At 42.1% G+C, this 13,816-nt stretch overlaps 1 protein-coding gene across 1 annotated transcript in view; it reads right to left on the bottom strand.

The window, feature by feature from the left end:
• RNF123 (ring finger protein 123) overlaps positions 1-13,816 on the bottom strand; it is a 112,376-nt gene that overhangs the window by 62,955 nt on the left and 35,605 nt on the right. The window contains exons 19-21 of the mRNA XM_044677720.1: positions 13,052-13,172; positions 3,424-3,525; positions 462-568 (exon numbers count right to left, since the gene is read on the bottom strand). Of these exons, the coding sequence (XP_044533655.1) occupies positions 462-568; positions 3,424-3,525; positions 13,052-13,172 (330 nt within the window). The remainder of the gene's footprint in view (positions 1-461; positions 569-3,423; positions 3,526-13,051; positions 13,173-13,816) is intronic.

The raw sequence follows: 13,816 nt of genomic DNA on the forward strand, positions 1-13,816 counted from the left end.
CCCTGACCTGCATACCTAACAGGGACAGTGAGAAGATAAAAGAAGATAATGGCTACAGATGTGTTTTATAAACAATTAAACTCTGATAACTGTAAGGTAGAACTCTTGTTCCTTGGGAAATAAATGGGAGAGAATGAACACTATCCTAAAGAAGGCCAAGTAGGTTCTGTTTTCATGTGAGTCTTCAAGAACTCCATAGGTCTGAGCCTAGGGAAGAGGAGAAATTCAGAAGGGATACTTTGTACCCCCCGCCCCCAAAGCAGGGGTGGGAAGTGATGTCATCTCCACAAGAGTTGCTCTGCATCTAAGCCCCTACTGCGGGAGTCCAAACTGGGTTGCCTGGGAGAAGTCTACCTGGAGGTGACCTAAGATACCTAGAATAGAAAAATACTTTGGGGATAGCCAGGGGGATATGAGAGGCCCAAAGAGAAGGAAAGAAAAAGTTCTTAGGGAAGGGTCACCTGTGCAGTTGATGTAGCTGACTCCTCATCCTCATCAAGGTCATCCATGGTGATGGCTTGCAGCTCTGAAGGGTCGATCAAGATGTTTGCCTTTGATGCCAGGTCGTCTGGGAGAAAGGGCATGGGGGTGGGGGTTGGGCTCTGCCTTTGGGATGGTGGGCAGCAAAGCCTGACACTGGTCCTAAGGTACACAGAGCTCTGGAAGAGCTGTCCAAGGTCCCCAGAGGGTGTGGCAGCCTACTTAAGAGGTCTGCCTGAGCCCCACTGATGTTAGAGCACTGGGAGAGGTACAGAGTTTCTTCTAATGCCCAGCCGTCAAGAAAAAAGGTTGCATTTAAAGGGAAGCAAGTGACTGAGAGTACTTTTGTTTGTGCCTCTCCAATGTCCTTATCTTATATTATTAGCAGTGTGTTACAGCTCCAGCTATCTATATTTGTGTATTATCCCCAACAGATCATAAGCTTCACCAGAGCAGGGAGAGTCTTCTCCAAACTCTACAGACTTCGCCCCCAGCTGAGCAATTCAAATCAAACCAAATAAATCAAATAAATAACTTCCTATGTGCCTGGCACTAGTCTAGGCACTGGGCTACAAATATAACAGAAAAAAGTCCCTAGGGGCAGCTAGGTGGCTCTGTGGAGAGTTCAGGTCTGTAGATGGACAAGAGTTTAAAATAAAGCAGTACTGTATTCTGAGGGATGGGGTGGGGGAGCAAGGAGGAAAACAACATTTATGTGAATAAACATATGAAAAAAGAGCAAAAGTGACTCCGTGCCCAGGGATGTGGCAGAAAGAGCAAAAGCCTGGGCATAAGGAGAGTCTGGGGCTACAATTACTCAGTTGTGGGTGTCTTTGGTGCCTCCATTCTGCCCCAGGGCCCTGGTTCATAAGAGCCCAAGGGCAGAGATAGGGCTTATTGGTCAGTTTATCTTCAAAGCCCAGGCACTAACTGCTGAGCCTGTGCAGATTTGTTGAACTGGACTGTTTTGCCTGACTCCTGAGACTGTTGAGAAGACCTAATGAGATAACAGATGTTCAAGGGCTTAAAAAAGAATTAAAAGCCCGTACAAATGTAGAGTATCATTGACGCCAAGAAACCTCAATCAGGAAACACATTCCACTCCCAATCTGTAGACTAAACAAGATTCTCTGGCTCCCTCTGCTGCAAAGGGGCCTGCACAACATGGACAGAGTGTGAAAAGTAGTCTGGGAATCAGGAATGAAGGAGCCTGGGGAAACCAGGGGCCATGAAGGTGGCACATCCACATGCAGCATTCAGAAATAGGGATATCTGGCTTTGGATTTTGTCCTTTAAGAACTTCCCTTAGAAGGGCCAACTATAAGCCTGCATGTGAAGCCTGACCTAAAAAGCCAGGAAAATTCACTCTGCATTAATTACCTGGAGTCTACTGAAGAAGAGTATTCTCCTGTAAGCTACACTCCACCATTTAAAGTCACAGGCCCCTCCAGAATTTAAACTCTCTCTCCATCCTTTGCCCTTCCACACCATGACAAAGACCAGGATTACAGTGCTGAAGGAGACCTCAGAGGTCATCCATCCAATGCCTATCTGAACAGGAATCTCTTCTATGGAATTTCCAAAAAGTGGTCACAGAGATGCTACCTGAAGACCTCCAGTGATGGGAAATTCACTACTTCACAAAGAAATCCATCCAACTTTTGGATAACTCTATTTATTAGGGTGTTTTTCTTAGTAAATATGTTTTCCCTAAATTTCCTCTAGGTTAAACATTCTCCATCTCTTTAAACAATCCACACATGGCCCTGACCACCTTCTTCTGGACACACTCTAGTTTATCAACATAAGTGTGGGGCCCTGAATGGAACAGTCCCCCAGACCAGGGCCTATCATCATCTGGATTTTAGAGATCAGGCCTCTTAACACAGTCTCAGATAGTATAGTATTTATTTTTGGCTGTTATGTTACACTACTGACGCATATTGAGGTTACAACCACAAAAACCCCTGGGTCTTTTCACTGAATTGTTGTCAAATCATGTCTCTCTTGCCTTAAAGCTGTATAGGTAGGGATTTTAACCCAAGTGCAGGACTTTCAATTTGCTATCTGGAAATTTTGTCATCTTTTATTCAGAGCATCCTGCTGGCCTGTTAAAATCTTTCTGGGTTTTCATTCAAGCATGTAACACTGGTTATCCCTCCCAGTTTATGACTTTGGTGCATGACTTCTGTTTTAGAAAGGTCTGAGAAATCATAGGGATCAGAGGAAATGTCTAGCCCACCATCTTGTTGCTCACATGACTCAGAAGTCCTTTCCTAATTTAATGCCGCTCAAAAATTTAATAATCATGTTTGTTAAGCCGTCATCGATGTTACTGAGAAAAGTGAATGGAATAGCAAATGTCAAAGCCTTGGATTACTCCACTGGAGACTACCTCTTTGTTATCATGATTGCTTCACAACCTCTCTTTGGGGTGATCCACCCAAATCCATTTTAAAACCATGCTATCGGGGGCAGCTGGGTAGCTCAGTGGATTGAGAGCCAGATCTAGAGACGGGAGGTCCTGGGTTCAAGTCTGGCCTCAAAACACTTCCTAGCTGTGTGACCCTGGGCAAGTCACTTAATTCCCATTGCCTAGTCCTTACCACTCTTCTGCCTTGGAACCAATACACAGTATTGATTCTAAGATGGAAGGTAAGGGTTTTTAAAAAATTAATTAATTTAAAAAATAAATTAAAATCATACTATCCTTTTTACATGTCTCCAGCTTACTCACAAGCATGACAGACTATGCCTGAATTTCATTTGACAATGTCTAGAGGATTCTCCTGATCTTCAAAGCAGTACTGTCCAAGAAAGAAAATAAGGTTGACGTGGTATGACTAGTTCTTGATGAATCCATGCTGGTTCCAAGGGATGACCAGTAGCTCTGGTGGGCCCTGCCTGCTCAGATGTGCCCTATAAGGTCTCAGACAAACATACCTTTGAGGGTTTTCTTAAGATGAGACAGGAGGCCCCCTAGTCGCTGTAGATCAAAGTAATCCACTTTCCCATTATAGAAGAGTTGTGGGGGGACATAGGCTTCTGCAGAAAGAGTAAGAGTATCTTGTCAAGAGAGAATTTGGATATCCTTTCTCAGGTCAACAAGGCAAGATTCTGAAAGTCATCCTGATATATGGGTTTCTACCTTCATACAAAGGAAGAGAGAACTTCAGGGTTCTACTCCAGGACTGATCCCTTAGTTCTCTATTGGCTTTGTCATTAGGGGAATTAATAGAGGGTAGTGGAAAGGGTGCTAGATATGTATCAGAAGTCCTGAGTTCAGATCCTGGCTTTGCCGTATTCAATTTCCATACTTTTCAGCAAGTCACCTAAACTTTCCAAGCCTCAGTTTCCTCATCAGTAAAAGTGAGGAAGTTGGGATAGGTGATCTCTCAGGTCCCTTTAAGCTCTAAAGCTAGCATCCTCTTTGTCACAGGATGGGGAATACAATCAATAACGTGCATAGATAATAGTAGGCACTATGCTAGGTGCCGGGGATATAGAAAAACAAATAATGGAACAATCACTATTCTTAAGGGTCCTTCATCCTAAAAGGAGAAAATAAGTATATGTGTGTGTATGCATAATATATAAAATATATGCACATATGTATTTATATAGAAATATGATGAGTATTCCCATCAAGTCTCAGTGCAATTTAAATATATTAAAGCTAAAAATTACACTAAAACTTTATAAAATAAATATGAAGAGACTAAATACAAGGAAATACAGGCTAATTACATGCCAGGTAGGTTAGAGAGATAAGGCTCTATTCATGGTGGGTACTGACCATCCTAGACTCTTCCACCTTCATGCAGAAGGTAGAACTTGGACTCCACCTTGAAGGAAGTGAGGGATTCTATGGGTTTGGAGAATAGTCACTACAAAGACAGAGAGAGGATAGAGGGCTGGATCTGAGGAACAGGCAGAAAGACAGTTTGGATGGACTGAAGATTGTGGGAGGGGGAAGAATGTCCACTGAGGCTGAAAAGATAAGTTGGGGCCAAGTTGTGAAGGGCTTTAAAAGTTAAACAGAGAAGTTAAATTTTATCCTAGAAGTAATAGGGAGTCAACTGGAGTTGACTGAGTAACATGATTAGATCTGACTTAAAATGCTTTGGGCTGGAACTAAGAAGAGTCCAATGCAGGTAATGTTGTGGAAAAAGAAAAGAGAAGAAGGTAAGTGATTGGATATGTAAGATAAGGAAGAATGAGGAGTCAAAGATAACAGCAAGGTTATGAACCTTGGGTGACTGGGGAAATGGTGATACATTTGATGGCAACAGGTAAGTTTGTAAGAGGGGCAGGTTTGGGGGAAAAGACAGAGTTCTATTTTGAACATGCTGAGTTTGAAAACTTCTCAATCCTCATTCCCTGCAGTTTTTGACTTGATAGTCTCTTCTCTCTAGGTTTTCAGACTATCACTCTTTCCTAGTTTTCCTCCTATCTGACTCTTTCTTCTCTGTCTCCTTTGCTGGCTTCTCCTCCAGACATAAACCTTAACCAGAAGTGTCCCTCAGGGTTCTGTCCTGAGCCCTCTTCCCTTCTCCCTCTATCCTACTTCAGTTGGTGACCTCATCAGATCCCACAGATTTAATGACCCCAATCTACCTCTTTCCTGCCTGTGCCAGTCAGTCTCTCTGCTGACTTTCAATTTTACCCCTCCAACTACATTGTAGACTCTTGAACTGTAAGCTCAGTGGACATCTTAAACTCAATATGTTCAAAACAGAAAACTCATTATTTCCCCCTTAAACCTTCCCCATTCCTATCTTCCCTATTGCTGGAGAAAGCAACACCTCCCAGACCCTCAGACTCTCAAACTAGGAGTCATCCTAGTCTCCTCATTATTTCTCACCACCCATATCCAATCTGTTGCTGAGGCCTGTGGATTTCATTTCTGCGGCATCTCTTGAGTATGGTCCCTTCTCTCCTTGGTCACTGAGACCATCCTGATGCAGGCCCTCATCACCTCAGGGTAGGATTACTGCAATAGCTGCTGCTGAGTCTGGCTGCCTCAAGTCTCTCCTCACTCCAATCTATCCTTAGCCATGATATTCCTAAAGCAAGGTTGGATCATGTCGCCCCCCTCAAAAAACTCCAGTGGCTCCCTGTTATTTCCAGGAGAAAATACAAAATGCTGTTCAGCATTCAAAGCCCTTCATAACCTAGCCTCCTCCTACACTTCCAGTCTTCTTACTCCTCACTCCAAACCAAATTCTCTCTGATCCAGTGACACTGGCCTGCCTTCTGGGTGTTCCATAAACAAGAAACTCCATCTCTTGATTCTAGGTATTTTTTTCTGGCTGTCTTCCATGTCTAGAATGTTTTTTTCCTTCTACTCTGACTATTGACCTCCCCCACTTCCTTTAAGTAACAATTAAAATCTTACCTTCTATAGGACACCTTCCTTAACCCCTCTTAATTCTAGTATCTTCCCTCCTTTGATTACTTCCTATTTATCCTGTCTTGAGATTGTTCACCTGTTGTCTCCCCCATGAGTCTGTAAGTTTCTTGAAAGCAGGAGCTGTCTTTTGCCTCTTTTTGTAATCCCTGGGCTTAGGCCAGTGTCTGGCCCATAACAGGCCCTTCATAAGTATTTACTGCTTGATTGATAGGATCATAGATTTAGAGTTGGAAGATATCCTAGAGTCTATCTAGTTCAGCCTCCTCATTTTCCAGGTGAGGAAATAGACTCAGAGAGATTCCATGACTTACACAGGTCATCCAACTAGTGAGAAGGAGCATCTGAACCCACTTCTTAGTTTCCAAGTCCTCTACTTGATTCACTTCAAATAGTAGATTAATCTGAAGTAACACTGATCACTGGAGAAAGTGGAACAATTCTCTTATTGTCTTTTATTTTATACACACATAAAAACCATTTAATTTGCACAATCATTGCCTGAAGGTAAATACTGCTCCCCAAACTCTTCATTGTTAAGTCCATCTTTTTAACATTTTCTTTATAAAAGAAATTATTAATGTTATTAATGTGTGTTATTAATGCCTTCTCTGGTCCCAGGACAAGAGAGTCATTTTTCATAAGTAAAATACCTGCTATGTTTTGTTTGAATGATGCTAGTAGGAAGGGTAGGGCCAAAAGCTGGGTGAAGTGTCTCCTAAGCAGCTGGTAACACTGAAATGGAGCTCAGGAGAAGACAAAGGGTAGATATAAAATAACATAAAATCACAGATCTCCAAATGAAAGAGATCTCAGAGGCCATCTACACCAACGAGTCATTTTGCAGATGAGAACTATGAGTTCAAGAGAGGTTAAAGATGTTGCCTAAAATTACATGGGCAATAGGCAGCAGAGATAGGATTAGAACCCTATTAGAAACCCAGAGAAAAGAGAGGATTCAGGGAAAGAGGATGGCTAACAACATTCAATGTAGCAGAAAGGGCAAGAATTAGGGCTGAGAAAAGACTGACAGGTTTGGGAAACAAAAGATTGTTGGGGATAGTTAGGTGGCTCAGTGGATAGAGAGCCAGGTCTTAAGATAGGAGGTCCTGCATTCAAATCTGGCCTCAGCCACTTCCTGGCTGTGTGACTCTGGGCAAATCACTTAACCCCTATTGCCTAGCCCTTATACAATACACAGTACTGATTCTAAGACAGAAGGTAAGAGTTTAAAAAAAAAAAAAAAGGTCATTGGTAACTTTGGAAAGAGTTTCAGTTGAGTGATGAGGTCAAAAGCTAGTCTGCAAAGAGCCAAGGAATGCTTGCAGGAGAAATGGAAGCAATGAGTGCGGGTAGATTTTTTATTAAAAGTTTGCCTGAGAAAAGGAAGAGAAATAATTTGAGGGGATGGTATGATCTGGTAAAAGTTTTTTAAGGATCAGGAAGACCTGAGCATATTTAAAAGCAACAGGGAAAGAATCAACAGCTAGGGGAGAAAGAGAGAAGGGAAGGAAGATGGGGTTGGAGAATGGGGAAAGGAGAGAGGAAGGGAAGCATGGAGGGAAGGAAGGAGGGGAAGAGAGACAGAGGCAGAGGCAGAGGCAGAGGCAGAGAGAGAGAGTAAGGGCACACATAAAAATCTTGCCCCTGGTACAGAGAAGAGACATCTTATAATCAGAGGCTTGAGGAAAAAAGAACATGAAAGATACTAAGGAGTTCTGAAAGAAAGGGAGGGGAAGGAGCTCTCAGTAAATGACCTCAATTTTCTCAGTAAATTATGAGGTAACATCCTCAACTGAGTAAGGAGAAGGAGTTGGAGAAAAAGGAGGTGGTGGTGTCAAATACTTGAGGACAGAAGAGAAAGTTTAGAATAACTGCTGTGGGGAGTATGATAGGGAATTAATTAGGGAGGAATAAAAAGATTGACTTGCTATAGTGAGGGGCCCAGTTGATGTTATATAATATTAATTTATAGTTTAATTTTTAAAGGTTGTGTGACTTCTTCCAGTTCCATTCAGGAACATGTGGGTAGGAGAAGAGGGGGTGGTAGTGTATATAATTTCATAAAATCCACAATTTAAAATTTTGTTTGAGAAAAATTTCAGGAAAAGAAGCTTGCCAATTCCTTGAATCCAGAAAATGAACTGTTTAAAGAAAGATGCCTAAGGGGCAGCTGGGTAGCTCAGTGGAGTGAGAGTCAGGCCTAGAGAAGGGAGGTCCTAGGTTCAAACCCGGCCTCAGCCACTTCTCAGCTGTGTGACCCTGGGCAAGTCACTTGACCCCCATTGCCCACCCTTACCAATCTTCCACCTATGAGACAATACACCAAAGTACAAGGGTTTAAAAAAAAAAAAGGAAAAAAAAAGAAAGATGCCTGCAGAAACCTACACCACATCAGAAGATCCAGAATAAACTTTAGGGTATAATTGATTTAACTGAAGGGGGTTGAACACAGTTATTCTGAATGTACACTCTTATGCCAAAGGGGACTGCCCCCTAATTGGCTTTTTGTCAATGCACCTAGCAAACATTGGTTTTGCTTTCTCTCTCTTCTATTTCCCTCTTATCTCTAACTACTATAGTTTCCTCTTAGAAGGTGCAATATTGTATGTATCTGTAATTAGATTTTTAGGGGTACAAGATGATTATGTCAAATGACCCACTGGGGAGACTAGTCTTCCAAAGGATCACAGGAGGGATTGTGAGGATGGGATTAACTCTCCTCTTGCCCACTTTTAGATTTAATCATCAGAAGTGTATATACCACACTCATCCTTAAGTATGGGGAGATCTGTGACTCACTTGTGCTATAGTGGATGACAAATCAGAAACCCACTGATTGCCCCCTGGGTAATACTAAGCAAAGCTAAAGTTGCAGTTGGCTCACATAAAGTAGAAAGAAGGCACAGGAAGTGACAAAAGGAATGGTCTTTAAAAATGGGAGAAACTTCCTGTGACCAGCTCTTTCATCTTCGAACTTAACCTTGAAGAAGCTCTGAGTTGGGACCTTGGACTGCTCTTGGACTTTCCCTTAGAACTACCACATGAATGAGTGAAAAAGGTTGACTCCTTTTCCTGGCTTTTCTGGAGGTATTAGCCTCCAGAGAGACCCTTCGTCTTGGAGGAGGCCTTGTGGCTAGAACCTTTTTTAAATTTACCTCTGGGCCCCTCTTTGCTGGGGCCTCTGAAACCCTGCCTGGTTCAGACCTGGCCAGAGTAATTATCTATTCTTTCTCATTTCCTTACTTTCACTCTTTCTCCTTTTATAAATAAACTACCATAAAAAAAGTCATCCTGACTTGAGTAATATATTTTTGGTGACCACATTTTTATACATTTAGTTCAATCTTTAATTTTTAACCTTTACAGTAGATGGTGGGAATAATCTGAGGTTAAGGTGAGAGATATCCAAAAAGGATACCTGAGTGTTTAGGGCAACTGAGGAATGCAACTAGAAGCAAACTCTAACTAAGAAAGAAGAGCAGGTTAGAGAATATGTAATCCCAGGAGGGCTCTCAAGTCTTTTTTATTAGGCACAAATTTGAACCCAGAAATACACCCTCCAAAACCACTTTTTTTTTCCTGGTCTGTGAGCAATAAAGACTATCTCCAGTGGGCATTATGTTTTGACAGAACCTCATAGCAAAAAGGGACCTCGAAGGGCAACTAATTCAACCTGTACCTTTATAAAGATCTCTACAACATTCTCAAGAAGGGCATATCTGACCTCTACCAAAAGACTTAGGCTGATGGGGAACTCACTACCTCACAAGACAGCTCACTCCACTTTGGGATATATCTATAATTGCTAGGAAATACTTCCTAGCTTTTTTTTTTGGCAGCTTTTAGAATAAAAGCAGCAGATAAATTGCTGAGAAGTGCTTCCTAATCCTTAAGAGAGACCAGGAAAAGCAGAGCCCAAGCAGACCTTTTGATGGTAGTGAAATAGTCCCTCTATTTCATTCAAGAAAATTGATGTTACTGTATCTCTTGGAAAGCCAAGAAGGTCCTATTGGAGGGAAGAATAGCCAGAAGCCTCTATTTAACACCTTAGAGGCCTCAAATGGCCACAACAGTAGCAAACTCTGAGTATAAGCATGGAGACTTCAGGAATAAAAGCAATTAAGAGCAAGAGCCACTGAGAAGAGAATGTTAAAAGCTGATGATCATGACTACAATTTACAGTGACAGAATTTTAGTGATTACAGGGCCCTGAAATGGAAGTAACATGATTAAAAAGATGCCTGGAGGGGAAGAAGAGGCAGCTAGTTGGCTTAGTGGATTGAGAACCAGGGTTTAAGAAATGGGAAGTTTGGGATTCAAATCTGGTCTCACTCTCCTACCTGTGTGGCCATGGGCAAGTCACTTAACCCCCATAGCTTAGCCCTTACCACTCTTCTGCCTTGGAATCAAGAAGAGAAGGGTTTAAAGGAGGGGGGAAAAAGATGCCTGAAGGGGCAGCTAGATAGCTCAGTGCACTAGAGCACCAGGCCTAGAGTCAGGAGCAACTGGATTCAAATCCATCCTCAGATACTTCCTAGCTGTGTGACCCTGGGCAAGTCATTTACTTCTATTTGTCTAGCCCTTGCCCTTCTGTCTTAGACTTGTTACTAGGAGAAAAAGTATGGGTTAAAAAAAAAGACATTTGAGAAAGTGTGAGGAAATAGCCTGTAACTGTGTTTTAAACTAGCCAAGAGGCTACAGCATGATATAGCATTCAACCAGAAGTCAGGAGACTTAGGTTCTTATACCAGTAGCTTTGCAGTTCACTCTTTCTATGGCCTTAGTTTCTCTGGGCCAGTTTTCTGCTCTGTAAAATGAAGAGGCTGGCCTAGAAGCTCTCTAAGGTCCCTTTCATCTCTGACATTTTTATGAATCTGTAAATATTTGCTGAATTAACAAAAGAATTGACATATTGGGGGTGTTAAAATGAAAATTCTCTGGAGACTGTTTCTTATATTATAAATATTTATTAAATAATAAAAAGCAGGCCAGAGAAAAGAAAAGGCCTCTAGCCATGTGGTACTGATCATTCCCTTAATAAGCCTTCTCTAAGAGCTGGGCTATGTAATGAGGGTTTAATGCTGAATCTGTAATGTCGGTTGGTAAAGCTGTAAACAGTCAGGAAGCTAATATTGGATGCTATATTCCTATATTACAGCTAAGAGCGAAGCACCAGGACCTATGAAGTTCTTTTCCCTCTGGATTTCCAGGAAAAAAAGTCCCCACTTCTTCTCATGACTCAAATTTATGCTCTTAGTGACATCCCTTTCAAAGTCCCTCCAATTGGAGGGCTCTGACCTCACTCTAGGAAAGAAATGGGTCTTGCAAATTCAAGATCTTTAGTGTGGCCCCCAACATGTCTGCTCCTCTCCTCCTCCACTAATTTTTATTATAATTATTATTTCTAAAACTCTTACTTCTGTCTTAGAATCGTACTGAATATTGGTTCCAAGGCAGAAGAGTTGTAAGGGCTAGACAATGAGGGTCAAGTGACTTGCCCAGGGTCACACAGCTAGGAAGTGTCTGAGGTCAGATTTTAACCCAGGACCTCCTGGCTCTGGGCCTGGCTCTCAATCCACTGAACCACCTAGTTGCCCCCCTTTATCCACTATCTTGATTCAGGCAGAGGTTAGGGGCAAGTTACAAATTAACCCAATCAGGGAGTGACTTCAAACTTAATATTCAAATGTACCTTTTTAAAAAATCCAAACTTAATCTTGGGGGGGCCAAAGAAAAGGGTACAGGAAAGTGTTAAATTCTCACAGAGGGAACTATATTCCATTCATTACTGCAGAGATGACATATAACACTCAACCTCAGAGTGTGAGCAGGGAAAAATGTGTGAGTTCTGGGACAAGAGAATTGAGAGGGCATAGGTTCGTAGAATTTAGACTAGAAGGACCCTTGGGGATTATGCAGTTAAGAAATTCTTAATTTGAGATTTTAGAACTTTTTTGTTTTGTTCTGTGTGTTTGTGGAAGGGGTGAGATAGAGAGGAAGAGAGAGGGGGACAGAGGAATGAAGGGAAGGTGAGGGGAGAGGAATTCTTTTTACTATACAGAAAGGTGAACTAGAAAATCTGACCACTCTGGGCAAAACAGCCCTCTCTACCCACAATGGGCCCATGAAGTGTTAACGTACACAACACGAAATTAAACTCAATAAAGTAATGACCTGGAAAAAAATAAAAATCTAGATAATCAAAAAAGCAACAATTCAGTACTTATTTGAATAAATGTTTGCTGAACTGAATTCAGAATTCAGAAAGCACAAGGATTATTTTTCTTCTGTTTTCCATCCTGCCCCTCAAAGGTCACTTCCTAACCATTAGGATCAGACAATTAGATTTTTAAAAAATTTTTATCTTTTGTCTTAGAGTCAATACTATGTAATAGTTCTAAGGCAGAAGAGTGGTAAGAGCTGGGCAAAATAGGCCAAGAAGTATTTGAGGCCAGATTTGAATGCAAGTCCTCCCATCTCTGGGCCTGGTTCTCAGTCCAATGAGTCACCTAGCTGCCCCAGACAATTAGATTTAATGTACCCTTTCCAAGCATATGCCAAGTGAGAGGCTGGGAAAGGGACACAGCACAGTACCAGGAAAAGGGAAGAAGAAGCAGCCTGATGGAGATGGAGGGTCATTGGCAATCTGGGAGATTAAAGTAATAAATGCAACTACTTAGTTCTCAGCCTGTCCCTTTTCTTTGAAGATCCTCACTTGATGACCTTCCATTTGAGGGATCAGGCAGATCAGAAGGAAAGAGGAAAAGGCTCTGAAAGTCTTAGCTGGATCTGAAAAAGGGCACTAAACTCAATGACCCAGTTCATAGGTTGCTAGGTCTTACAGGCACCTAGGTGACTCAGTGGATAGAGAGTCAGGCCTGGAGATAGGAGATCCTGGGTTCAAATTTGACTGAAGACATTTATTAGTTGTGTGACTCTGGGCAAGTCACTTAACCCCCATTGCCTAGCCCTTACTGCTCTTATGCCTTGTAACCAATAACCAATAATTGATTCTAACACAGATGGTAAGGGTTATTTAAAAAAAAAAAAAAGGTGCCAAGTGCAGATTCTAAATTATCTATTTCCCTGGAAAAAATAACTCTCGGTGATCCTACAACACAACTTGGATCAGAAGGTTCAGGCTCCCTGTCAGCTTACCTTCACTATATGCTGCTGTTGCATTTGAAGCCTTGTATTCATCCCAGTAGTATCTCAAAGCCGTGATCAGCCGATGCAGAAAACACACCATGTACTCCGGTGGGCAGAGAACAGTCAGGTTCTAAAGAGAATCAAAGAAGAGAATAGCTTGCAACCAGTTCTAGTGCTTCACAAGAACAGCTCTGGCTAACATGCTCCCTTTTATCAGCAATCCTAAGTTCTTTAGGACACACTTCTCACAAGCTGCCTATCTCTCCCAAGACCTGCCTTGGTCAGGTGGACAGCAATACTAAGGCTGGTCCAGCCCCTCCTATTGGCATGGCCAAAGGGCAAAAGGAAAGGAAAGCAAGAATGATAAAGCCCTGCCCTGGGGCTGAGATAAATATCTGCTCTCATGGAGACCCTGCTACAAGTAGGGAAGACAAGAGGTGTGAAGGATGCCAGGATCTGACCCACAGTTAGTTTCCCAAGACTCACTCCTCTGTTTAGAACCGGTTCAGGGGACTTTGCCTTTGACCCTATAGTTTTTACACTTAAATTCTCTTATTAAATTTTCCTGATCCCTGAAATCTCAACCAGGCCTCAAACTACCTGGGGCTTCTTGGCTCCCTGGTTCAGAAGCCTGGTGCATAGAACCTGTCCTACTCCCAGTATTTCTGGGTTCCTTTTCTTAGCATTTACTTCCTTCTTTTCCTTTCTAATTCTTTTCTTATTTATTTATACATGTGCACATTGTTTCCCCTGATTGGATGTAAGCTCCTCAAG

Source organism: Gracilinanus agilis, chromosome 1 (assembly GCF_016433145.1).
Source record: "Gracilinanus agilis isolate LMUSP501 chromosome 1, AgileGrace, whole genome shotgun sequence".
NCBI lineage: Eukaryota > Metazoa > Chordata > Mammalia > Didelphimorphia > Didelphidae > Gracilinanus > Gracilinanus agilis.